The 27,506-nt window shown below is 45.6% G+C and overlaps 2 protein-coding genes across 5 annotated transcripts; both read right to left on the minus strand.

Annotated features, from left to right (window-relative positions):
- Positions 1-3,048: 3,048 nt before the first annotated feature.
- On the minus strand, positions 3,049-13,199 carry LOC131455996 (insulin receptor substrate 2-A). Its single transcript, XM_058623945.1, has 2 exons — positions 8,696-13,199; positions 3,049-3,273 (listed from the first exon to the last, which is right to left on the minus strand). The coding sequence occupies exons 1-2, from the start codon at positions 12,834-12,836 to the stop codon at positions 3,269-3,271; spliced, it is 4,146 nt and encodes a 1,381-aa protein (XP_058479928.1). The 5' UTR covers positions 12,837-13,199; the 3' UTR covers positions 3,049-3,268.
- Positions 13,200-16,921: 3,722 nt separating this feature from the next.
- On the minus strand, positions 16,922-24,603 carry gc2 (guanylyl cyclase 2). Of its 4 annotated transcripts, none has more exons than XM_058625256.1 (25): positions 24,455-24,603; positions 23,538-23,921; positions 23,300-23,428; positions 23,032-23,211; positions 22,823-22,940; positions 22,215-22,516; positions 22,005-22,136; positions 21,817-21,920; positions 21,609-21,727; positions 21,409-21,493; positions 21,219-21,315; positions 21,002-21,121; positions 20,827-20,907; positions 20,568-20,744; positions 20,316-20,472; positions 20,065-20,214; positions 19,604-19,752; positions 19,362-19,525; positions 18,997-19,189; positions 18,736-18,910; positions 18,534-18,632; positions 18,337-18,431; positions 18,171-18,256; positions 17,619-17,722; positions 17,056-17,175 (listed from the first exon to the last, which is right to left on the minus strand). In XM_058625256.1, the coding sequence occupies exons 2-24, from the start codon at positions 23,847-23,849 to the stop codon at positions 17,620-17,622; spliced, it is 3,327 nt and encodes a 1,108-aa protein (XP_058481239.1). In that variant the 5' UTR covers positions 23,850-23,921; positions 24,455-24,603; the 3' UTR covers positions 17,056-17,175; position 17,619. The 4 variants fall into 4 exon arrangements, with proteins under 4 accessions (XP_058481237.1, XP_058481236.1, XP_058481239.1 ...); XM_058625255.1 differs by having other exon boundaries at positions 21,002-21,124; XM_058625254.1 differs by lacking the exon at positions 17,619-17,722 and having other exon boundaries at positions 16,922-17,175.
- Between the last annotated feature and the right edge of the window lie 2,903 nt (positions 24,604-27,506).

Below are 27,506 nucleotides of genomic sequence, written 5' to 3' on the forward strand. Positions count from 1 at the left end.
GTGTGTCTGCCCTCAACGAGACACAAAATAATAATAATAATAATAATACTAATAATGATAATAATTCATAAAAACAGCTGATTTTCAACGTCAGAACCAGTAACGTTCAGTTTCTTTGAGGTCGAACCGTTGCCAAAACAAAACACGGATTCTGCGTTAAATAAATTTGAATCCCAAAAATGCGACGAAGAACTGGAACACGCGAGAGGGGAGCGAACGCGAGAAATTAGATTTGGAAAAATCCTGCGAAAAACACTCGAGACTAAATCTACGAAACAAATGCGTCTCAGATCCGTCGTGTTTCAGCAGGAAGTTTTTGAAAAAATCGTTAGATAGCATTTGGCAAACGTTTATTACGTCGGAGGAGGCGGAGATTCTGAATTTTGCGATAAATTACTCCATTTTCACCCTCTCATATCGCCGCAAGGAGTCGAACAAATGATTACATGAGACTAAGAAGAGTCGCGATTGTCAAAAACATTCGTACAACACAATTTAAGAGAATAATTCCAGATTCTTTTTTTTTTTTTTTGAACGTGTGAAACAGCGGCGACTTTCCGGCAGGGAAACGTCCGATAAACACAGATATGAAGTCGCGGCCGAGGCGTTCAGTGAACGCGTGAAAAGCGGACGTACGGATTTTAAAACGGCGCAATCGCCGTCTTCTCCGCACGTGTCAAAATTAAAAAAACAACAACTAAGGAAGCAGATTAAAACACCAGATGAATTAATGAATTAACGAATGAATACTGAAAGAAACGCGATGAAATTCCGAGGAACGATGTCAGCGTCGGTCACATTTTCTCTCGTGCGGTTGATCGGTCGCAGAAACGATAAAATATAAGCCGATGAGTTTGTTTCAGTGTGAGAGGAGACGCCGGCGAACACTGTGTGCATGTGTGTGTCTATGTGCGTGTCTGTGTGTGTGTGTGTGTAACAGGTCAAGTATGTCCACCTGGGGCCACAGCTCACATTACTGGAAACCTCTGTACGTCACCGAGAGTCAGTGAAGAACACCCCGGCCTGTGTGTGTGTGTGTGTGTGTGAAGACCGTCGCTGAAACGGTGACTTCGGTGTGTGTGTGTAACGAGAGACCCCATGTGACCATGACATGTGTCCTCATGATATACAGGTGTGTGTGTGATTCATGTGTTCACATCCCAGTGTCGACGTCTTTGTGCTTTTTACGTTTCACAGCGTTGTCATCGTTGTTTTTGTGAAGACGTTTTATTTGTTATTTCTCTTCTTCCGGCTAACGCTAACCTGAACTGTGCTACGGACCACGAGAGGTAACGATGTATAACTGATTACAATTTCAAAAAAACAAAACAAAACAAAACAAACAACAACAACAACAAACAAATGATTGAGCGGCGTCCGGGGCGGTAAAATGTGGTCAGGCCACAGCAGCCGAGTTTCCCCGAAAACCACCACAGCCGCCGCGCGTTTGTAAACGTGCGAATTTCAGTTCGGTATTTTCGTTACGCTGTTAGCGTTGTCAGCTAGCAACGTAAGAAATGTAGCGACAGAGTTTGCAAAATTTGGATTAAATTGAATTGAAACACAGAATGAAAAATATTAGCGACATCAAAAGACATAAGCTAGGCTAGGCTAGCTCACCGTTTCCATGCTAACCAGCTGACACTAAAAATAAACACGGAGCCTCACATTTACGACGCCTTTTCCCTGCGAAAGAGACGCAAACAAAGAAATGTTGTTGGATAAAAATAATTAATAATAATTATAATAAAATAAAGAAAATGAAATGAGTGGAGCCGCCGCAGCAGCAGCAGCAGCAGAGCGGGAAAACATCGACGAGCCGCGGCAGCGAAGTCTCTCCGAAAAACTCAAACTATTCTTACTTTTTTAAAAGAAAAGTTCAACATTTTGTGGGGGAACATTTTACATTGACATTATTACATGAAACTAATGTTTCACAGTCAGATGTGTATGTGGCACGTTAGCTTAGCGACGAAGAGTTAAAAAAAACAAACAGCTAGCTCAGCTCCTGACATGAAGTGTAAAAAAACCCCAACAAATTAATTGTTGTTTTTTTTCAATCGAAACAAAAGATAAAATGATTACGAGCTAACGTAAGAGACGGAGGTAGTCTAGCTGTTTCCACGGTAACCAGCACATGGATGTAGTGTAGAGATACGACATTTTCTCTTTCAAGTGAGTCCGTTTAACGTAAACGTCGGCGGAATTAAGACGCGTGGGTGTTTTGTTTTTTTCCCGCTCTGCTCAGAACCATCAAAACTAAAGAAATGTCTGAATATTGCAACAAATAATAAATAATATGTGCTGTAAAAAGTAAGGATGTAGGTCAGGTTTGTCTGGTTGAGTTCGTACACTGGCACCGTACCGTTTGTTTGTTTGTTCGTCCGTTAAAAACAAAAACAAAAAAGTGAGACCCGGGTGCAAAACGGAAAAAAGAAAACGGGATGGCGTTCACGATAATCACCGTACGGTACCGCAGAGAGGATGGATTACAGCGAGGAAAACAGGTCGAAATAATCATAAAAGAATAATAAAAGATCAAAAATAATGTTTAAGTTGAACGCGACATTAACGTTTCTACATCAGTACCATAATAATAATAATAATAATAATAATAATGATGATAATAATGCCTTTGTTTAGCATTTCAGCCTCCCTTTACTGTCAGAACACCGTACCATTCTGCCCCTGCAGTCACTGACACTGAACACTAGAGGGCGAAGCAGCGCACACTGGCAGCACTGATTCTTAGGGGGGGTCGTAAGAATAAAAAAAAGGACAGGATATATGTGTGTATATATAAATATATATACACGTATATACGTATATATATATACGTATATAAGTGTATATATATACGTATATATATACATACGTATATACATATATATGTATATATATATATGTATATATATACGTATATATATACATACGTATATACATATATATGTATATATATATATGTATATATATACATATATGTATATATATGTATATATATACATATATATATATATATGTATACATATATATATATACACACACACACACACACACATATATGTATATATGATGAAATACAAAAAAAAAAACCAAGCAAGCGTTTCTGTCGTGGTGTTTGTTTCTCTGCGTCGAGAAGGAAGATGCTCAGCTGCTCAGTCCAGTCTGGGTGAAGGTCAGAGGTCACAGGCAGAGTCATGTGCCACGAGCAGAGAGATGAAGACGAGGAGGAGGAGGAGGAGGAGGAGGGAACCTCTGACGTCCTCGCTCAGTCTGAGAGACAAAATAAAGACAGAGAGAGACACACGTTAAAAAAAAAGAAAATCACATCAGTGGTAAAGTGAAAACATGAATGCAGTGTCAGAGTGAGTGCTTTTTATTAGCCTAGCCTTAGTGAGCGCTCACGGTCATCAAACGACACTCAAACAAAAACCGGAACTATCACCGTCATTAATATCCAATGTGATTATTGACATTTGATAAAAGTAAAAAAAAAAAAAAATTGATTTGCACACGATGTAAATAATGTTGAACTGCGGTAAAAACAGGAAGTTAAAATGACGGCGAGTTTGAGCGAAAGAGAAGAAAACTATTCTAAATTATATTTGCCTGATGTGACCCACACACACACACACACACACACACACACACACACAGGTTTTTTACATCATTAGTTGTTTGTTTAGTTAGTTGTCGGCTTCTTTAATATGAATATTTCCTGCTTTCTTTGCTCCATAAAAACAAAGAAATCAGTCAAACTCAATCACTTCCAGAGTTTGACAAAACATTTTATGACCCGAACAACTAAAAAAATAAAATATGAACACAACAATAACAACAGAGCTCAGCTGCTGTTATTGTTGTGAGTGTGTGGAAGCTTTTTGGACGACGTCTCTGGAGCGAGTGGGAGGACAAAATCTGTTTGTCTGGTCAATAAGTGAGCGCGGACGTGAACTTTGGATTCAGCTGGCCTTCCAGCCCACACACACACACACACACACACACACACTCTCTCTGGACTGTCAGGTTGGCTGTTTTGGTGCAGCCCGGTGGCCCCAGATGACCGGAGCGATGGCCGGCGTCCAGCTGGGTTATTCCACTGAGAGCGAGGCTTTGTCTGAACCAACAATGAGCAGCACACGCCACAATACAGATGCTTTGACAGGGGGCACTGCTGGAATGCTGCTGCGCTGTCTGTTCACCACACACACACACACGCAGACAGACAGACAGACAAGTGGACAGAGGGACAGACAGGCCAGCGAAGAGGAGGAGCCACAGAGCGTGCACACGCGGCGCAGTCCAAAATATGATCTGAACAAACAAATCATAGCCAGAGACAAACAGACCAACCTGGCAACCAAGAGAACAGAACAAGACCAAAATACGACCGATGAAAGGATCAATCGGACACGCAGTGAGACGCAACGACAAAACGCAACCTTCACAGACTGAAAACACTTCCCGTCTGACATTTTTAATTATACGACTCAAGACAAAACAAATATTCTCAAGTTTGTGAAACCACTCACTCTCCCACACCAAACCCCATAGAGAAAATCAGTGATTTTAGCTCGCGGGGACACAGGAGCTGCTGGTCCACTGCTGCCTCGTGTGGTCACTTTGTGTCACGGAGGTAACTCCTGTGTGCTGTGATGTTAAAATCACTCGTTTTCTCTATGGGGTTTGGTGTGGGAGAGTGAGTGCTTTACAAACTTCGGTTTCCTGTTGGAAAAGTCTGTCTCACAGTGAGATAAAGACGCGAACATGTGACGTAGACGTCTTAGATCTTTGATCACATCAGAGTATTTTGTTAAAGTGGTTTAAATCTGTTTTTCCCTTGTGTTTCCACAGAGTGAGCCTCTGTGTTCTGAGGCTGGTTCTGAGCAGCAGGGGGCGCTCACAGCGCACACAACACTCACCATGTGTCAACATGCAGTTGAAAAACATGAACTATCACTTTAAATATCGGGGAGAGAGAGAGAGAGCGAGAGAGAGCGAGAGAGAGAGAGAGAGAGAGAGAGAGAGCGAGAGAGAGAGAGAGAGAGAGAGAGAGAGAGAGAGAGAGAGAGAGAGAGAGAGAGAGAGAGAGAGAGAGAGAGAGAGAGAGGTCTCTGGGTTTCTCTTCAGTCCAGACGTGGACTTTGATCAAAACAAAGCTCTTAGGACACAAGCCCGACTGACCTGAACTGACCTCAGCTAAACACACACAGTGTTTTTATGACATGTGTGTAACACCTGTATTAGTGAACAGCTTGTTGTGTCGCTGTAACACAGGTGTTCTGTCTCTGCGTCTCACAACAGCTCTGACTCGTCCTAAAACACTTAGTTTAGTCCAGGATGACATCGTAAAATCTGCTTCTTTAAATACTGAAACCCAAAGAAATTCTACTGAAATTTGAATTTATATCAGTCGTTAATTTGTGTTCGTGTTTAGAAAGATAAACATCAGAAATAAATGAAGTACCTTAATCTGACTATTCTGGGAAATGTATTTAGATTACTTCATATGGTGTAATCAGATTAGTTCGGTGTATGTATTCAGATTACCATGCTGGATGAAAACAGATTACTGAGGGAGTTAAAATCAGATTAATTCAGCAGGTGCAATCCGACTGTTTTTGTGAACGCTTTCAAATGATTTCAGTGGTTTTTAATCAGATTATTTTGGCGCATCTAATTCAGTTACTTTAGTGCAATGATCAGATTATGTGAGTGGGCACAATCAGATTATTGTAGTGAATGTATTCAGATTACCTTGCCGGGTGAAAACAGATTACCTCGGCTGTTTATTTCATATGATAGGGAAATGTATTCAGATTACTTCAGGTGACACAAGCAGATTATTCTGGGAAATGTATTCAGATTTCAGATTACTTCAGTGGACACAATATGATTATTCTAGTCAACGTCTTCATATTACTTCAGTGGACACAATCAGATTATTTAAGTCAATGTATTTAGATTACCATGCTGGATGAAAACAGATTACTGAGGGAGTTAAAATCAGATTACTTCAGCAGGTGCAATCAGACTGTTTTTGTTAACACTTTCAAATGAATTCAGTGGTTTAATCAGATTATTTCAGTGCATCTAATTCAGTTACTTTAGTACTATAATCAGATTATGTCAGTAGGCGCAATCAGACTATTTCTGTTTGTTTACCCGATCAGATTAATTCAGTGGTCCAATTATTTCAGGTTATTTTAGCGGGTGTATTCAGAGTACATAGCCATACGTAATCAGATTACTTCTGCATTTAAAATCACATTGACTATAAAAAAATATGGTTTCATTCTGATATAACACAAATAATTGAAGACACACACACAGACACACGGGGGGGGGGGGGGGGGTCCTGTTACCAGCAGCGTTCCTCACATCAGTCCATAAATTCATGTCAGTCTGTAAATAGAGCTGTAAATATAGACGTGGAGGTGGGAACGAGAGAGGAAAGGGCAGCCTCGCGCCACCTCACTCTCCCCCTGATCACTCTGCCTCACACGCTGCCTCACCCTTTACCACCTCATCACCACTCTGCCGTCACTTGGGGGAGAAAGTTTCCCACCGCAGTCACTTCCTCCACCCATCACACACCCATCGACACCTGCCGTAAAACTAATTACAAACTAGAACAAATTCACATTTAAGAAGCTGAAAACTGGTTAGAAATATATATATATATATATACATACATATACATACACACACACAAAAGAAACTCTTCTGAAACTTTAAACCTAAAAAAAATCATTGATCATTAGTAAACTTATCTGCAGCTGCTCTGATTCTGTGATTGTTTCATTTTAAACCTGAAGATTTGCTGCTTTTCTTCGTCTTTAATTAAAGTTAATTCAAATGTAACGCGTGCTCGCTCATAAGCAGACGTTATGTCACGAGGAGGAGGAGTTAAACTTCCACATTTGATTCATGCGAGATTGTCAAACATTCTTTGACAGCTGAACTCTCGCTCTCTCCTCTCTCTCTCTGACGATCCAGGTGTCTCTCGACCACCGCAGCTGACAGGAAGTGCATTCCTGACTGATGATGATGCGTTTCCTCTCAGCGCAGCGGTGTGCCGTGACACGCCGCCGCTGCAATTACAGAGCCACATCAAAGACTGCCATGACTCAGCACAAACACACACACACACACACACACACGCACACACACACACACTCTACCTTGCATCTCTGTTCAACAACATGATAAACAAATGAGTCAGTCGCTGCTTGTGGAGAATCCTGACTCATGCTCTCTCTCTCTCTCTCTCTCACACACACACACAGAAGTGAGAGCAAAGCGGTGAGGAGAGTGTGTGAGGGAGAATGAGTGGGTGAAGGAGACAGGAGATGAAAGAGGAAGTGAAAACATCCCTTTTTCCCCTGGTTTTCTTCCTCGAACGCGACGTCTAAAAACCTCACAGTCTGAATTCAAACCAGTTTCTGTGATTTTTCAGCTTCTTAAAAGTGAATATTTTCTAGTTTCTTTGCTTCATAAAAACAAAGAAATCATTCAAATTGAATCCTCTTTGGGGAACAAAAACAAAAGAGGCTGGAGAACATCATCATATTCAGAGTTTGAAAAACACTGATCGACATTTTCAAGTCAACCATAATTAGTCGTACCTCATTCAAGTCACACACCACGAAATATTAGGTTTCCTACAGCGACAATAATCGTCCATTGCAGCCCGAACATCTATAAAATGTGCCGTATGTCACAATAACAACGTGTTGTTTTGGGATCTCGGTGCTGCCACGTCTCGCAACAAGCTGCTTTGTTTTGCTCTGAAGAGACGCACAAAAACGTGTCTGAAGTGACGGCAAAGACAAAGCTCAGAGTTAAAGCACACAAACGCCCACACGAGTTCACCCACTGTGCGTCTCCGGTACATGCTGACACAAAGGAACGAGCCGCACATGCTCAGACAGGCTCGCACGGATGCCGGCAGCTACAAAGACAGCAAGACGCAGCCTCTCTTTCAGACACGATTCAGTCCAAACTTGACCTCAGATAAACCTCTGTTCATTCACACACAGAGACCTCAACATGAACCACACAGTGGTGCCACTTCCTGTTACAGTCGAGACTTCCAACAACTCCCCGGACCGACACCTTCAAAGACAAACGCCTCGTCAGGAGGATCACAGAGACTGGATCAGAAATAGACTCCCGCGCTCGTGTGAGCGGTGAATTCATGCAACTACGAGGCTAATAATAGCAAAACAGTAACTCTGGGTTATTTTAGATTTCAGCCAGGAAAGAAAAAAAGAACCCCCTCACACTTCATCACACTATCGCACTCGTTTTTATGCACAAACATAAAGGAAAGAACAATGTTTCTCTTTCACACGTCGACTCGCTGCTGCTGCTGCAGATTTTGCTGCCAGTTATGAAGATGAAAGTTAAAAAAAAGAGACTTTAAACAATGGATGTAAAGTGATGTGGGAGACAAGACAGCTGCACAACATCGTCAAAGTATCGGGTAGAGATTATACTGGACATATATTCTGCCCCAAAAACAAAGTCAAACCGCAACTATTTGACCTTTTTTGAGTCTGAAGACTTAATATTTTCATCCGCAAATTAAGATTTCTGGTCACAAATTCCACCTTAATCAAATTATTTCAGTGTTTTTAAACATCAAACCATTTCTGTAAACAAATTCAGACACAGATGTTTAATGACTCACCCTTTGTCGTCGTGGCGATTCCGTCACATTTGGTGAAGTCTATACTGGCGTAGGCGCCGTTCTCGGGCAGAGGCACAGTCCCCACCGCCGCCACTGAGCTCCCGTTGCTGCTGCTGGCTCCCACGTTGCTGGCGTCCTCCCTCAGCTCCAGGGCGATGTAGTTGAGGCCGTTCTGGTAGCCCACCGACATGTTCCTGCACATCCTACCGGCCCCAGACCCCGAGGAAGAGGACGAGGAGGAAGAGGCTGAGGTCCCGGGAGTGGCCCCCATTTCCATGGCTCTTGTCGGAGCGTGGAGAGTCGGCAAGTCTCCCACACCCTCTACAGACATCCACACACTGTCAAAGGATGCAGAGCTGGCCCACCTGGAAGCCTGACCCTCTGTTTGGTACGATCCGTTGGAGGCTGTGGGGTTCAGAGTGGGGTGGGCGGCGGAGGACAAGGGTCCGAGGCCTCCTCCAGAGGGAGTCGAATTAGAGGAGGAAGTGGAGGAGAACGTCTCTGAGCTGTGTCTCCTCCGGCCCTGGGGGTCAGGTCGAACCACCTTGGGCTCCAGCGGCTGCGTCGGTGTCCGTCCTGGGCTTGACGGAGGGAGGGGAGGGGAAATGGATGAAGGTGAGGCAGAGGGGGTGTGGCCATAACGTCCTTCTATAACACACAGGTGCTGCAGCATCGCCGTGGGGCTCGTTTGTGTCCGCTCGCCTCTGCTGAGGTTAAACGTCATGTCTGTGTAGTCTTCGCCCATCGACCTCCAGTGACCTCCAGCGGGGACTCCAGAGGAGGCGGGATTGTTAGCCAGCGGTCTGATGTAGCTGGGGGGGTTCCACGGGGCGACGAGGCTGGGTCTGGGCGACTGTTTTTTACCCGCACATTCAGCGGTGTCCTGCTGATCAGCCTCAACCTCCACGCTCATGTAGTCCTGGTGGGTTTGGGGCTGTGGGGGGGAGTGGCAGTGGTCAGCGGAGGGCAGAGAAGGTGCTTCATCCTGGGCAGAGTAAGGGTAGGCGGGGGGCTGCTGTTGGTGGGGGTAGTGCTCACCAAACTCTATGTTGATATACTCTCCAGGACTGGAAGGTCTCTCAGACGAGCTGGCAGAGGCGGGGACTGACGTGGAGGTGCCTGCAGATGGCGTGGAGGACTCACTCAGCCGCAGTGGACCGTGGAAACTCCTTCTACCTAAAGGGAGGCGGTTCGGCCTGGCGGCGCGCCTGTCAACCATCGCCGCAGTTGTGTGATGAGCTCCATACGGTGGCGGTGGATGAGAAGGCGTGGAGGTGCTACTTCCTCCCCCGCCCCTCCTCTCTGGAGTTGATAATGAAGCTGTGGCAACTGATGAATAGACTGGTTTGGCAGGAGAACTCATAGGAACATACTCCCCATACTCCTTCTCATCCCTCTCTCTGGTGGGAGCCTTGTAGGAGCGAGGGAGGGAGAAATAGGGGCTGTAAGACTTCGGGGTGCTCTCGGGTGTGCCAGGCGTGAAATATCCGCTGCTCCCTTCGTTTGAGAGCTGGCGGCTCCCACTGTTGCTATATGACATGTCCATATACTCTCCATTCTCGGGTCTTTCTGCTATACTGTCCCCTGCACTGGCACCTGCCAGACTGGAGCTGCTGTGAGGACTGGGAGAAACCTGCACAGGGGAGGGGGAGCTGCCACTGGCACCGGGGAGCATCATCATGTAACCGTGGGAGTCAGTGGAGGAGGACTGAGGGTGGGCTGCACGTGCTGCCAAAGCCGGGCTGTGAAACTGAGGGGAGTGGGAGACGTGGTGGGAGTAAGAGCCGGGTTGCATAGGCATGTAGTCAGGGGGAGTGTCCCGAGGTGACGCAGCCACGCCACACAACATGGGCATGTAGCCGCTGTCTTCCTTGGCAGAGGAGGAGGAGGAAAGAGGGGGGCGCTCGCTGCTGCTACTGGCCTCTGTCCGGGAAAGCGTGGAGGGACGGCTCTGCTGGCTGTGCTCGGAGCAGGAGCTGTAGTCAGAGCGCAGCGAGGAAGAGGAGGAGGATGGCCCGCCTCGCAGCAGCCCGCTGCCAAACGGCAACACTACGTCCGACTCCTCGTCTAGTGAAAAGTTGGTCTGTGTCATTTTCTGGTAAACTGCTACTCCAGAACCACCAGTTGCACCACCGGCGGGTCTGGTGAAGGAATGCGTCCTCCTCCTTAATGACGACGACGCTGATGAAGAGAAGCGCTCCTCTTCTGCAACTGACGAGCTCTCGTCTCGCGGCGTGTCAGCACCGCTGGCGTTACTGGACCCGCCGCTGGTGCCAAACACCTCCCGGTTCCAGCCCATGGCCATGTAATCGTTCAGACAGTTCTCCTCCCTGATTGGCGGCGTGTTGCCCAGGGAGTCTGGCGTGTTACTCCGCACACGGAAGTACCGGAAATCACCGGGGCTGGAGCCGTACTCGTCTGATGAGTTGAAGCCGCCGTCAGACGGGGAGCCACATATCGAGGCGCTAGACGGGCGCGTGAGAGTGTCAGAGACGGAGCCGTGGCCGCTGCTGGAGGAGACACTCACTGGACTGGTGGTTGAGGGGAAGTGGGAGACTGGGAGAGAGGCGGAGCGGGCGTGATAAGTGGACGACGACCCCGGGATGGCTCTGACGTAGCGGCTGCCGCCTGTATTCGTGCCAGCATTTCCTGTGGAGACACCACCACCTCCACTGCTGCCTCCGCCGCCTTCGTGACGAGCGTGATGAGCACGTGCTGAGCCGAGATGCACCAGACTTCCTGTGGCAGAGCGGAACGGCCGGTTCATCGTCCCTTCGCCCTCACTAGACGTACGAAAGCGATAACCGCTCGCCCCGGAGCTCTTACTTGAGGGTGGCGTCCCCACCACCGACTCTGTCCTCGACCGACGCTGTAGTCCAGTCTGGCTTGGCGGCAGGTTCCCCAGGTGGCGCCGCGTAGTGATAAACGGCATGGGGTTGGAGCCTGATGACTGACTTTTGCTCCTCGGTCGAAACTCTGCAAAAGCCTTCAGGGCTTTCATAGTCTCCAGGATGGTCTCGTGCATGTTCTGTGCCACAACAGAGTCGTCCACCTGCATCCAGATCTCCCCCGGCCCGATGGAGGAGGAGCGGCCCACCTCGATGAAGAAGAAGCTTTCCGAGTGTCCGCAGCGCCTGATGTTCATAAGCTGGAGGTTCACACAGGGCGTTTCAGAGTTCAACTTGACCAGGTGGAGCGTTTTAGTGGACAAACATAACCGATATACACCCGTGAGGTTTTTGGTCTGACCCAGTCCTTTAGGTTTCACGTTCACCTGCCACACCTCTTTGAAAACAGTACCGGGAGTGACTGTACCGTACCCATCGTCCAGATCATCTGAATCCAGGTGACCTTTTTTGCCCTCACTCATCAGCTCGCTGACAGCTACGTACCAGTCTTCCTGCTCCTGCTCGTTTTCAGCCACAATAGCAAAGTACTCGTCCTTGGTGTAAAGAGCAATGAGGTGTTTGCTTTTAGAATCCGCCCTTTTGTTCACAGTAAAACACTGGTACAGGTAAATAACCCTCTTCGGGGGCGACGGGGCTACCGCTCCACCGCTCGCGGTGGCCGCGGCGGCCGCAGCAGCGGCAGCAGAGCGCAGGCTGCTCCTGAATTTCTTCTCGCTGTCGTAGTACTCCAGACGGCTCGGGCCCAGGTGGCTGGCGGCCCGGAGCACGAAAAACCTCTTATGTCCATGTTTCTGCTTTCTCAGGTAGCCACATTTGCGAATATCATCCGCAACGTCCAAGGCGTTGGCGACGTTAACAGCCGCGTAGACATGGCTGCTGGAGGCGGGGGAAGCGGCGGGGTCCTCGGTGTGTACCTGGCTGGAGGAGGAGGCTTTCCTGCCCGGGGACTCTGCCATGTTCTCCCCGGACAGATGCGGCTGCTGTTGCTGGTGCAGCTGGTAGTGATGGTGGAGGAGGTGGTTGGAGGGCGGTAAATGTTGATGGAAGCGAGAACCTCCTCCTCCTCCTCCTACACCGCTGCTGCCGCCGCCGCCGATATTAATTAACGGGGAAGAAGGGGGTTCCCCGACCGAGCCGTCGTCTCCGTTGGCGGCCGCAGGTTTGTCCCTCTGCTGCGTCTCCACCATCAACATGGCTGCCTTTCCTTCCTGGTAGTTCGTGAAATTTGCCATCACACAGCTCCAATCAAAGGTCACCAGTTACCAGCAGGCTAATCCGCGCGGACCTGGAGCCCATTCTTGTTGCGGGGGACGAGCTCCCGAGTCCGGCTAGGCCAGCTAACGTTGACGGCTCAGATTTACAATCCTCACGCACATACACAAACACGCACCGGCTTTGTTATTCCACCAGGAAGAAGGCGAAAAAGAACACACCAGCCTCGTAATCCTTTCAGCGGCGAGGCGGGAACTCCGGCGCGAGCTTGTTTTTTTTTTTTCACGATATAAAGCCCACGGAGCGCGACATGGCCACGCTCAGCCGTGTCTCTGTGCCCGGGTTAGCTCGGTTAGCTCTCCGCTCTGTGCTCCGCCTGTACACACATCTCTACGGGCCAGAGCACAAACAACACGTGACCCCCTGCGTCACACGCGGAGCAGGAGGCACAAAGACGCACACGCGGCCTCTGATTCGCTCGTCACCGTGACTGACGTGTCATGACAGGCGCGCGGGCCAATGACTCGCGGGTGTCGGCGCTATTGCGTCACCGGCCGCCGCCAATGGCCGCGGTGAGGTTAAAAATAGGCGGTGACTCTGCGGAACATGTCTGGAGTCTGTTGTTAAGGTTTTCACAGCGAATGTTTACGAGCAGAAAACTGATCTGAGACCTGGAGAGGAGCCACAGAGACCCCTACAGGCGGACTCTGTCTCTGTGGACCAGACCAGACCGGAGGACACTTTTAGACTTTACCTTTTTCTGAATCGAACACGTCATTATTAAACCAAAACACTATTTTATATGACCTGAGTGAATTTGATAATAAAATATTTATATATATATATATATATATATATATATCAGAAACAGAATCAGAATACTTTATTGATCCCCGAGGGGAAATTCTTGTGTTGCAGCCGCTTCTATTCAAAGAACATGAAACAAGGATAGAAATATATAAGAATAGTAAAGAATGAACAAGAGTAAACGTAAAGCTAAAGTAAACTTAAACATACATATATGAACCCTTATAATTTATTTGTTATCATTTATTCTGATATTTCTGACATTACTGCGCTGTTCTTTATTGCACATTTGCATTACCATATCTACAGGTCACATACTGTATTTCTATGGTCAGAACATTTCAAGGGGAAACAATAATCAGAATTATGTATTATTTCTTCTGAGAATTCTGACTTGAAAGTCTTCAAAGTCAAAAAATGTTCCCCTCCATAATTCAGACTTTAATCTCAGAAATCTGGCTTTCTTATATTTAGTATTTTGGTGAAACGCTTGGAACATGACAATAAGTCATAAATAATCAATAATCAATTCTCCGCGACACAAACATTGTCCTTTACACTATGGTGAAAATATGATGAAAAAAACACATGATTTGATGATTTTCTGATGTCTGCATTTGAACAGAAACAAATATTAACGCTTAAACTACAACTGGAGCTGCCGCCTCATGAGCTAAACACGCAGAATACAAATAACAGCCGAGACTTTTATTTACATAGACATTTGGTAACAGATTATAATTAAAAGAAAGACTAAATGCAGCAGCTTCACACCAAACAGCCCAGAGGAAGAAATAATGATAGAGTGATAGAGATAATCATCAAAATACCTAATATCGGGCCCCAGAAAAAACGCCTGGGCCGATAAGTGTTTGACACCTCGTGCTCATAGATTAGTGTCGTCGTGATGTGTGATGTGAAGGAGCTGAGACTCGCTGCAGTCCCGGTCATGTGAGAACCCTCTGGTGAGTTTGGTCTGCGGCCAGCGACAGTGTCAGCGGGGGTCACTCGGCCGCAGTGACCTCACACGGCCTGTTTCCTCTCTGCGAAAACCAAACTCAGGTGGCGAAACTGAGGTTGAGCGATATTAACGACCGCAGCTGTGGGAGCGAGCGTGCACATGTGCAGCAGCAGCAGCAGCAGCAGTGATTATGGAAACAGTGATCGAGTCATGAAGGAGGAGAGGACTCCCTCCGTCTTTTCCCAATGGAGAAAGACTCTGCAGAGAAAACCACGCTGCTGCTGCTGCTGCTGCTGCTGCCTCCACCACACTTTTATCCCCTGCACCTTCAGTATCATGTGTGGGATCATGTGCATAGTGCAGCTGGCCTCAGCGGGAATCAGACCCTCAACTCTGGCAGAGAGTTTGACGCTGCTAGAGCCACGGGGCCACCTGTCCGTGTCCAACTCTGAGCGTGTCACCGTAAACCAGCACCGAAGCAAACGGCTTATCGATGCTGGATATAAATATAACTCACTCACTTTTTGAGGCACCCTTTGCCTCCGCCAAGAAGAAAATAAATCTCACATATTCTCACAAATTGTAACTTTAAATGCTTTGATTTTTGTGCATTTTGTGCAGAAACGCTGCAACTGCAATGTTTGTTGCAGGCCGGGTAAGCCCTGGACTCTGTGCTGATGTGTTCTGGCTGGGCCTCTTATCTTCCATTTGAAGTTTTGTGTAGATTGGTCAATGTATGGCAACATAACGGGTCACTTCCTGTCTGGGAAGAACTACTTCCTGTGTGCAGGTTATGGCTTGCAGACGTGTTCAGGCCCGGTCCCTGGTCTCACCTATGAAGTTTGGAGCCAATCGGTCAATGTACGGGCAAGTGACAGGGCACTTCCTGTTTCAGGAGACCTACTTCCTGTGTGCAGGTCATGGCTTGCAGACATGCACAATAACAATAGGTCCTCGCACCACTGTGTGAGTGCTCGGGCCCTAATTAACATAAACTCCAGGTAGAAGGTCACGTGATTGAAATAACAGACACATGAGATTAAAACAGCCTTGTTTTTGGCAAATTTTGTGAAATCACTTATCAATCAATTGTTTTGTAAAATTCGGCTTTCAAAAACGTTCAGATTCAAGTCGGTGACACAAGTGACCACACGAGGCAGCAGTGGACCAGCAGCTCCTCACTGGTTTTCTCTGTGGGGTTTGGTGTGGGAGAGTGAGTGGTTTTACAAACTTGAGTTTCCTGTTGGAAAAGTCTGTCTCACAGTGAGATAAAGTCTTTTTTTAATAGGCTAAAGTTAAAGTGCACACACACACACACACATGGGGGTTAGTTTTCATTTCTGCTGAGTCATTTTTCAAAGAAAACGGCTGTGTTTGAGTAAAACAGTGTCAGTTTGTGATGGGGAGATAAAGGCACAGACAAAACGCCGCGTTTGCATGACTCAGCGTTGGCGCGCAAACATGTTTGATGGTGTAAATTTTTCCACATCAGGTCGTAAATGTGTTTAATGTGCACCTGAGCTGTGAACAATGATTGACAGCAGCACGCACAGACGTGCGTCCACTCACTCACTCACTCACACACAAACAGCCTGGAGTTTTCACACAGTTAACACAGTTATTAAATATGTGACACATTTATGTTAAAGGAATAAAACTGGTAATGTAGCAGTCAGTTAATCTGTAAACTGAGTCTGTTTTTGTATTTCTAATCTTTCTTTATGGACAAACTTGTATCACCATGAAACAGCACCCCCTGCTGGTGTGGTTCCAGTGTTACAGTCGAGTGCTGCTGCTTTTGTGCTGATAACAAAGAAGACACACACACACAGGACCAGCAGGATAAATCTGAGTGTATTCTATAATTGACCACTAGAGGGCACCATTAGATTATTTGAAGCTTTAGTCTCCAGAGGAAACATGTTTGAATTTTTTGTTAGAAAAACAAACCAGATTAACTTCTGCTTATGACAGTGATAAAACTCACAAATAACACACACTCAAACTGGAATTTAATTAACTGATAATCTAGAGCAGATTAAGACAAAAACAAAACTATAAAACTGGTCATAAATCAGTTTGTAAGTCACCATAAACCTTCAGATTATAGCTGCTCTATAAAGTATTCTTAATCTGTAGATGTCTTCATTTATTTATAAAATGGTGAAATGAAAGGACGTCCTCATGTGGAGAAGACGAGAGTGAGAAACAAGCGAGGAGATTATCAACGTTCATCATCTGCTGACTACGTCTGTGTAGATCCCATATCTGCCGAGTCACTGCTTCTCAGCACACACACACACACACACACACACACACACAATTTCAATGGGAAAACCACTTTATTTAATGGGAAAACAACTTTACTTCAATGGTGAAACCAACTCACTCTACTCCACAACCACAGTTGGATCAGGTTTGGGTCTCCACAAGGACTACTGTTCTTCAGTCAGTGATGGGACATCATGACATTGTCGTCTTCGGTGGCGTTGAGTTGAGTCATGACGAGGACGTTTGAGATCTTCCTCACCGCCTTGTGAAAAACCTGCTTCAGGTCCTTGGACTCGTTTGTGGTGAAGCTGAATCCATCGCTGAGAGAACGAGGAAGGAAAGAAAGAAAGAAAGACAGAACATGATTGAATGGATTTAGGTGAGACTTCTGTGAACATGCGACAAAACAGTTTTAATCTTTTTTTCTGTGGATTTTTTTTTTTGGAACGGGCAGTTAGCCAAATGTTGGCTAACCAAAAGCTAGCTCAAAGACGACATCGCTGAGACGAGCTTTAACTTGTTTACTGTTATTTACCAACAATAAACTTGGCATAAATCTCAAATAAAACTAAGAGTTCCATTTAATGACTGAGCTTTTTTCGACCTGCTTTAAACTGGGCATATAAAATTACAATTACAAAACAGAACATTTGTGACATTTTATATATAAAAAAAACTTGTAAAGTAGAAGAACTGAGTTTTTTAAGTGACAAACATCATTGCAGTAATGTTATACATTGTTTTTTATAATGCATAACATTACCTCAGTTTTTCTTCTTTGCAAGTTGTTCCTGTTGCTGCTGCTCTTCCTGTTTCCGTTTCTTGGACCGGGCTATCTCGGCCATCTGCAGCCCGTGAGCCTGTTGCCTGTTGGAGGACGAAGTAAAGAGCGTGAACGCAGGAAACTCACTCACAAACACTGGAGTCCGAAATTATGATGCACGGAGTCAATCTGGGACATTAGCTAGCGAGTAGTAGCGACCGTAGAAGTCCATGTGGGCACGTGGCGTTACGTCGTACCAGTGTGACGATAGCGAACGACATAGCACCTGACACAACAGTCAAGTCAAGCTTCGTATGAGAATAGACTGCAGGCGTTTGCCTCGATTAGCTGTCTTGGGTGGAGCTGGCCTAGAGACTGTACCATACCCTAATGGGGCTGGTTATTATTCCTAATGGAAACGCAGGGAAATAATGTACCGTACTGAACCAAATCAAACAATTCCACGACTGTTTTGTCGGATTACAGACAGGACCAGGGCGGAACTGAGACAGATTGAGGAAAAAGAAGCAACAACACGTAGTTTATACTGACCCGCTTTTCACCTCTGGAGGAACAGGCAGAGGTTTGGTGAATCCGTCTCTTCCTACGAGCCAGAAGGTCTCCTCGACTCCCTTCCCCTGAGATAAAAAAAAAAACGACTGACGTCAAATCATCACGTTGTTGACACCATGTTCCTGAAAAAATAAAAGACTCTAACCTTAACTTCTGTCCTGCCTCGTAATTCTAGCTTGTAGCCGAGATTGAGTTGCTGCAGGACCTTCACTGTGCTCTGGTGGACGTGGATCCTGTAGGCTTCAGTCAACAAAACAACAAGATCAGCGACAACAGACGACAACAACCAACAAATTCACAAACAAAAAATGGTGTTTTTAGTTCAGAAGGTCAGTAACGCACGCATCCCGCTGGATTCCATACGTGAGGCGGTGGTCACTGTGTCTCCAAACAGACAGTAGCGCGGCATCTTCAAACCAACCACACCTGCTACACATGGACCTACAAACAAAATAAACGAGACATTTCATTATTTAAAGCTTTCATCGGCCAACTGCTAACCCTAGCCGAGGTCCTTCAGTAGAGAACCACCCTCATGTGACACCTGTGTGCAGTCCTATCCGTATCCTGACAGGGACGTCAGGCATGTGTCTCATCTTGAATGTTCCCACGGCGCTCAGGATGTCCAGAGCCATGTTGGCGATTTCTGCGGCGTGACGGTTGTCATTAGGGACGGGGACACCGGATGCCACCATGTAGGCGTCCCCGATCGTCTCCACCTTGAGCGGAACAGTCAGAAACGATGTGATGTAAAGGTATTTCCTGACGTCATTTTTCATTTCAACGGGGATTGAAGACAAATCACCTTGTAGACATCGTGGTTTCCTATGATGGCGTCAAAGATGGTGTAGAGGTCGTTGAGAAGGTCGACCACCTCGATGGGTTCGCTGTTTGCAGAGATGGTGGTGAAACCGACGATGTCGCTGAAATAAAGCGACACGCTGTCAAAGTGTTCCGGTTCGACTGTTCCTCCAACCTTCAGAGCCTCCGCCACAGATCTGAGAAGAGGAAGAAAACTCAAGTTTCCAGATGTTTGTGGTTGTTCAATCTGGTCACATGACCAAAACGATGGGGAATGTTTTTTTCTGTTTACTCTGCTTTGGCTTTGTGAACAAACGTCTACAAAATACACAAAGTCCCCTTCAGCCGAGTGACTTCAGTTAAACTCACGGCGGAAGCATCTGTGACAGCAGCTTCTCCGTCTTGTGCTTCTCGATCTCCAGCTCCTCTGTTCTTTCTCTGATCAGCTCCTCCAGGTTGGATGAGTACTGCTCCAGCATCCTCAGCATTGAGTCAATGATGTTGGTCTTCCTCCCCTTGTTGATGTCCTTAAACTGGGTTCAGGGGACAGAAAGTTAATCATCTATTTATCAAACAACAAGCCGGACACATTCGCAAAATAAAATGTCAACCTGGTCAAAGATCTCGTCAAAGATGGGCCTCTTGTCTGGTTGTTCATTCCAGCACTGTTTCATCAGCTGGATGCACTCGATCGGAGCGTAATCTGGACTGACCACGGGTCGAAACAGTGGAGGCGGCTTACAGAGCTTCTCTACGATGTCTGAAACACCCAGAGACACATTCCTGGATTCTATTACCAAGCTAAACTTTCCGTATTTAACATTACTTCCCAGTTCATTTTACAAAACTAAAGATAGATGTCAAATTATGCTGTAAAAAAAAGCTGCCCAATATTTGCATGAATCTTTAATTCAAAGCCAAAATACTGGACTTATTACTAAGTTTGCAACCGGCTAATGTTTCCCATTTCCATAACATCAAAACACATGGTTATATGGTGGAGTTAAAGTATAACAATATTTAGGGTCTGTACTGATACTGCACTTCCAGGTTTGGGAGGAGTTGGACTTGCCTGAGGCTGGAAGGTCCATCATGCAGTATGGAGGCCCTCTGATCACCACCTCCTGCATGATGATGGCAAAACTGAACACATCTCCAGGCAGAGTCCCATGTAACCCCGCATGTCCGGCCCTCAGGATCTCTGGAGCTGTCCACAACAACTCTGGACCACACACAGAGAAGTGTCTTACTTTGGTTCTGTAGCAGCAACTCAAAGACAAACTGTGAAAAACCCTGGTTCACAAACCTGGTTTGTTCTCTCACCTTCTGCTGGTGGTTCTATGTAAGGAAACCTCTGAGACTCCAGAACCTCATTGTAGCTGTAATCAGTGATTTTCAAAACAAATCGACCATCAACCACACAGTTACGGGACTTCAGACGAGTGTGGGACACGCCGCGGTGGTGGAGGTGCTTCATACCCTGAGAGAGAGTCGGCAAGTTGGATTATAGCTTAAATTTGCACAGTTACAGTCAAAGGTTTCCATATTAATTTAAGTATTCAGATGTTACTGAACCTTGATGAGATCCAGCAGCAGCGAGGACTTGAACATCCAGTCGAGTTTCACGTCGTCGTTCAGCAGCAGGTCCTCCAAACTTCCTCTGGAGCAGAACTCGGTCACGATGGCAAACACGCCGCAGTCGTGAAAGAAGCCCAGGAACGGGTTGACGTTCTCATGACGCATGTCCTTCATCTGTAAACTTTGTTCAGGTTAGGACAATTTCCTCAAACTAAACGTGACTTTAAACCCACTTTGTTTCCATAACAACACACACCAGCTCAAACAGGTCACTGGTTTTTGGGTTGATTCTGCTGAACATCCCGTCAGGAAGCCTCTTCAGCCAAGCCCAGTCACCCTGCGAGACAGACACACCAGAGAAACGTCAAACCCAGATACAGAAGGAAACTTTTCAAAGTGCAAAACAAAGACAAAAAGCAAATTAGCATCACCTCAAAAATAACAACATTGGAGTTCTCATAGGTCGCCGGGGTGATCGTTGAGGCCGATGAGACAACGCTGTGGTCGGACACGCTCCTCATGCCGCTGGCTCTGCTGTCGTCCAGGCTCAGCTTCTGTCCAGAGTTCAGTTCAGAACATGAGAATCTCAGCATCACAAAAAATTATTTAGACATTTATGTCTCGTTCAGCCGGGATACTTGGCCCGACCTTGTTGCTAAGTGACGGGTTTATGAACGTGACGTCATCCAGAGTCAGCAAGATCTTGTTTGCACCCTTGACCAGTCGAATCTGTTGGATGCGTCGTCTGAGCAACAAGAGACCAACAAATTAGACAATTAAAGATAGCTTGATATGTTTTAAATCTAGGATAAAACAATACTTCTGGCCGACTTTTTACCTGATGCAATAAAGAAACGCCACAGAAAAAACAGAGAAGGCAATCAACCCAACAAACATGCTGATGGTCGTGAAGAGATCCACACCTGGATCAGAAAAATAGAGTTTATATTCATCACGATTTCCAGGGACTTGAGATTATCCAGAGGAATTACGGTATCTTAATTATTGGTAGCTTAATCGTTGTGCTTGTGTCCTCACCTCCTGAGCAGATGACTCCAGGAGTGAACCAACAGGAGGCGTCTTTCCTGGGCCCATAGCCTCGAGGGAAGTGAATGTCTCGGCCCAGGAAGCGAACCATACCGGCCTCCATGTCAATACTGTCATTAGAAAGATCATTAGAAATCAATGTGTAATAAGACAATACTGTCCTCTTCAACTGAAATTAAGTCTTTGTGTCTTTATGTACCTGTACACTGGATTCAGCTCCCAGGAGAGTCCGTCTGTGTCCAGTATGAGGTAGTTTAGCAGAGCAGCTCCAGAGCCGTTGGTTTTAAATGGGTGGCTGAAGCCCTGCAACATTTGAAATCCAGTGTGAGGACTTACCCATCCTTACCCTGAACAATAACAACATTCATACAGTAGACCTCCAAGTACCTGAAAGGCCAGGTGGTGGGTGTGTCTTGCCAGGTTCCCTCCAGACATCCACTCCCCAGAACGCCGGACATGATGCACTGCATGAGCCGTGAAGAGGACAGAGTTGTAGATGGTCCCAAAGAGAGGAGACACCTGCAGGACACAGGTTTCAGCTCAGAGAAACATCTCAACATCTCAACATGTATGTGATTGTTCAGTTCCACAAGTCACCTGCTGGGGCTTCAGCGTCCTCGCCACCTCTCCTCTGTCCATGGCGTCTCTGTAGGCTTCGTAGAATGACGTCTCGGGTGAGTCAACAGTGATGGTCAGCACGGCGTCGTAGGCCCGCAGCAGTTTGCTGTTGCTCTTTAGAGCTGAGTAGGTCACGTTGCGGTAGGGAAGGCTGTAGAGCAATGTGTCGTACGGCACGAAGACCAAGGAGCCGTCGATCATGTTCATGTCGTAGGCCGTTTCTAACAGAAGCTTCTGGACTTCGCCACCAATCAATGCAGAGTGCATGCACAGGATCACAACTATGAAGAGACATTGTAACAAAGAACATCTTTAATTCCCGTTTTGCCCATAACTAGTAGCAATTAAATCTTTATAGTTCATGGATTAACTTAAGCAAATTGTTGGAGATGAATAGAGTTACAACTACAAAGAATCCAAAGTGTTGACCATATTTAACCTGATAAATATGTCATACTACATCCACATGAGGTTCTTCTTCAAAGTCCTGCAACCACGATCCTTACAAGTTAATAGTTCTTGAGTAGTTTCAGGATTGTAAGCAATGGCCAATACAATAAAAGGTTCTCACAGTAATCAATACTCACCTCGAAGTTCACTCCTCTTGCGAAACTTGGCCAGAGTTCGTCTGATGCCGTGAGGTGTGTTCTCCATGAAACTGACCAGTCTGACCGGCAGACCATGACTCCTCAAGGAATCAGCGACCTGACCAAGACATAGAGAATGTACACACTGACCAGACTGAAACAGGAATACCAGGTTCCCTGAAGAACAAGACATACAGTTGGATTCAAACCTTTGTGGCCGTTTCCACCCAGATTCCTTCTGAGGAGGAGATGACGCCAATGTGGGCCCACCTGAAGTAATTCATGATGCTTAGCAGCACCCAAGTGGGCCTCGCCAAGGAGTGGGCGAAGGTCGGGTGGTGCCGGACATCATCCAGATCGTAGCCAACACAAGCCCAAGGAAACAAGGCCTGGAAGAGGAATGAAAAAACAAGATAGAGGACATGAAATCATGTCCTCGATGGTGTAACAAGCTTCTCAAATGTAATCCCCACTTACTTTGTTCCAGCCTTTACTCAACATAGATGCAGCGTCACAGTAGCCGGGGTTGACCGGTCCAACGTACGCTGACGCCTTAGTGTGGAAACCCACAAACGCCTCCAGTGCCCGCGATGTCTCACACGGTTCCTGAAGACAAATGAAACATCACCACATGGTGATGGAAACAGGTCTGACTTTTTGGTTTCTATGCTGGAGTAGCAGTGACTTCCTGTATGCAGATGATGAAGCCGCGTACCTGCAGGACGGTGAACTCAAACGTCGCAGCATAGGTCAGTGACGGGTCTTTGTTGATGCGGTTGACGGCGAGTTGTGCCGCCACGCTGGGAAGAGCTTTAGCAAACAGAGGGTCACATTCCCACGGTCCCACCACCCCAACCCGAAACCACGCCGCCTCAGTGGGGTGGGGCAGGAGAACCAAGATGAACGCCAGGAGGTGATGGAGGGAAAAGTGGGTAGAGACACGTGAAACAGGAAGGGGAGGATGTTTGTCTGGTGTCTGCTGCCATGTTTGAGGTTTGGAGATGAAGACACGGTGCTGTTGTCTCATCTCGAGGTCCCGAGCCTCCAGAGCTCAGAAGAACCTGGAGGATGAATGTCTGAAGGTGATGATGTCGCTTTTCTGGAAAAGCAAAGGGTTTAGATCAGACTTTTTATACCAAGAACCACTACAGTGGTGTGCTGTTTTCTCAGTTCTGGAACATTTGTTTGGAAAGAACTCTCAGGTTAGTTCTGGCTTAGTCCGCTTTGACTGGATTATCAGATCTGCTCTGTACTGGATTAAATAATCCCTGTGTAAAGATCACCTGGATGATGGCGGTTTTCTTAATTTATTAGCGATGTTTAAATAAAATGGGACTTTTTTTGCGTTTCCTGTGCGAATCCCATCACGTCCACGTGTCCTGTGTCTTCACCGCCGTCTCAGGTCTGTCCGCAGTAAACGTTCCAGTGTCTCGTCACAGACCGACAGCTCACATTAATCTCACAGCTCTGCTTTTTCCATCCACAAGTCTCAGACCGGAGAACTGTGGAATTTAACGTTGAGTGTCGTCTTCTTTTCCAGATGCGTCGTCACACAGTCGCGCTCTCTTACGTTTGTTTGTGTTGAAGTGAAATCATTAAGAATATTACTTTATTAATTAAAACATCTCCTACCTTGAATTGATGAGATGAACACGTCTTTCTTCTTCTTCTTACTTTCATGACTTTTTCATTTGTTTACATCCAAAACAATTAATTTTATATTGAAGAAGCCACTTGAAACCACACATGTAACACAACTCGTTCATCCGTGTGTGTGTGTGTGTGTGTGTGTGTGATGACCTAGAACTGTGTGTGACCTGTCCTGTCAGATTATATCAAATCTAAATCCTATGTAGCTGCGGACAACATATGACCGAGCAGTGGGAGTGACAATTATGATCAATCATTTCAAAACAAAAGTCTTTTTCATGAGTGTAATTAATATAAAATTGAAAATACAGTTCGCTCAGGTTTGTTTGTTCATAAATTATATAATATTATATATATTTCTTCATTAAAACTACAAACAAAAACATGTATATCAATAATTTAATAAAACCTGTAAAACTTGACAAACTGTTGTAATATACCTTCATGAACATGAAAACTATGTACTGTAAATATATATATACAAAGAAAAATATGAAAAAAAGGTAAAGTGCTTCTCTGAAAGCTAGAGGGCAGCACAGCACAGGACTCTCCAGGTTCTGAACCGAGTTGGACTCGGTCATAAAACGTTACGAGGCGTTGCACAATGTGAACGTCAACGTTCCGCTCAAATTCACACAGGGATTTGTGCTGAGTCACCGTTCTGCTCTGATTTAAACAGGAGAGAAGAATTTGCCGTGTTTTCTTCACGAGGAAGAATTTTCATGGAAAGTTTCCAAACGGCCTCGGGTTGTAAATCTTCTCTCATCACAGCCAACATTCTCTGCGTCTCTGTACTGGACTTTGAAGGCATTCAGTGAAGAACCGTGACCGATGGGTCCAGATGTTCCTGACACATGAACATATGAACTCTCTGACTCTACCACTCTCACCCTTTGTGTTTGAAAATGGAAATTTGTGTCTCTGAAGAAGCCAGAATGCCAAAAAGAGGCGGTGCTTTCTGCCCATGAGGCAAAACTAGTCTTGATTTTGTGACTTGTCTTCGTTCTGAGAAGAAACCAGACGTCTGACAAACACCAAAAAATGTCCTTCAGGTGACTTTTTTTTGTCTTTGAGGAGATTTGAGTGGACGTCGGAGTTCATCCACAGGTCACTGAATCATCAGACCCTCCCGCCTAAATATCCAGGTGATGACAACGCTCACGTTATCTTTATGAGCGCTCACCACTCACTTCATTCTCAAGACTGGCCGGCACCACAGTGTTCAGGGGTCAGAGGTCAGAGGTGACCAGGCAAAATTTATCTCTAAAAATGTGGAACGGAATCTGATTTATTTTTTCAAAATTAAATTGGTTCATATCATCTTTTCCACCGTTTCCACAGAAATTACCTTGGGAAAAACTTTCCCTTGACCTCAAACTACTTCCAGGACTTTTCAGATTACCAGGATCTTTAGAGGGGCGGGACTTTGTGCTGAAGAACACTGATTGGTGGAACACACTTAGCAGATGTTTAAGGGAAGAACTAGAAGTTTACTAATATAACTTCTTCACACGACAACATTTCTAATCTGTATGCCGTGACCTCCGACCTCCTCACTGTGACGAGTTAGCCATTAGCTCGTGAACACATTTAGCATTTTTAGAACTGGGTATTTTTTTCTCAAACGTTGGTGGAGAACAAAACTCAGATTAGAGCTAAAATGAATGCTCGGGCCTAGTTACTGTTAGCAATAGCTAGTCGTATTTTACTCGCACAAACATCGCAGATTACGCTTACGATCAATTTACTGTGAAGCAAAAAATACGACAGAAGTCAAAATAACGTAAAAGTAGCCGAGTTTGTGCGGTGGCAGCCATCTTGGAACCATAATTCGGGGAGTTTCCTTAGACCTCTGGAAATTCCAAGTTCCGACTAAAAATGGAAAGAACCGCAAGTGAACAAGTGACTTTTCTTTGGGACTTCAAAGTGTGATTGGAAACGTTTAAACTGTAGAGGGCAGCATCACATCGTGTTTTTAAAATTGTTGTGTTTGCAGCTGGTTGTACTGCCCTCTAGTGGCCAAGAGATTTCCTGCTGTAAAGTCACCCACACACAGTTGTGTTATAGTATAATATTTAGATTCCTCTCAGAGAGTTCGCTGTTTCCTGAGAGGACGAATGAGTTGATAAATCACTCTTCATGAGTCACGCTCTGACTTCACACTGCCTGTTTATCTTGGAGAAGGACACAGGCGTGTCCACACTGACACTAACTGCCAGTGAGACACCAGTAAACATGGACACGAAGGACTTCAGAGAGTTGCTGTGGTGTTGACTTTGTTTGGCTTCATCAGATAAAATGTCCACAAATGGCTGGTGAACACACACACACACACACACACACACACACCGTTGCTGTTTATTTGTCGTGGCAACATAACAACGTCAGACTTTTCTCTCCTGGTTCAGATCAACAGAGAAACATATTTACATTGTTTCATATGGAATAAAGTTCAGACAAACAACCTTCACAGCAGAAGTGGGATTATATTCTACGTCACATTGGAGAACATTTAGCTGTGCACTAACCCTGCAAAAAACGACAAATTAATAAATGAATAAATAAATACATGTACATTTTATCACAATCTGAGGCGATTTATGAGATAAACTCTGTCATTTTTTATCCGAGTTAAAAAAACACAAACAATTTAATATACTACAAAGATGATTTATGTTAAAGGAATTTCTCGATGGAGATGAAAAGTTACGTTTTTGAACGTCTGCCAAAACAAAGACAGTGTCCAGCACAACACGGAGGAGATGAGCAGCACATGATGGATTTATGAATTCTGGGATTTATTGTGGAAAAGAAAAACTCAGAGTAACAGTAAGTGGAACTGAGCTCCTATAAATTCACATTTTTACACAACGCTCATGCTGTTAGCGTCGCTAACTCGACACAACTCTGAGGGATTTATTACAGAAGGATCCTGGCCTGTTAACTTAGCAAACGAGGAGTCTTTTAGCTAAGTTGCAGCTACATAGTTAGCAAACTATGTAGCATTTTAGTGTAGTAGCATTTTACACGTTAA

This window comes from Solea solea, chromosome 3, assembly GCF_958295425.1.
Source record: "Solea solea chromosome 3, fSolSol10.1, whole genome shotgun sequence".
Taxonomy (NCBI): domain Eukaryota; kingdom Metazoa; phylum Chordata; class Actinopteri; order Pleuronectiformes; family Soleidae; genus Solea; species Solea solea.

Excerpts from the sequence above, each read along its gene's own strand:
- LOC131455996 (XM_058623945.1), bottom strand. The coding sequence starts at position 12,836 with ATGGCAAATTTCACGAACTACCAGGAAGGAAAGGCAGCCATGTTGATG.
- gc2 (XM_058625253.1), bottom strand. The coding sequence starts at position 23,849 with ATGAGACAACAGCACCGTGTCTTCATCTCCAAACCTCAAACATGGCAG. Across the intron at positions 23,429-23,537 it reads TTGAGTTCACCGTCCTGCAG|GAACCGTGTGAGACATCGCG; the intron begins GTACGCGGCTTC and ends ATTTGTCTTCAG. Across the intron at positions 18,432-18,533 it reads TATGGAATCCAGCGGGATGC|CCTACAGGATCCACGTCCAC; the intron begins GTGCGTTACTGA and ends TGTTGACTGAAG.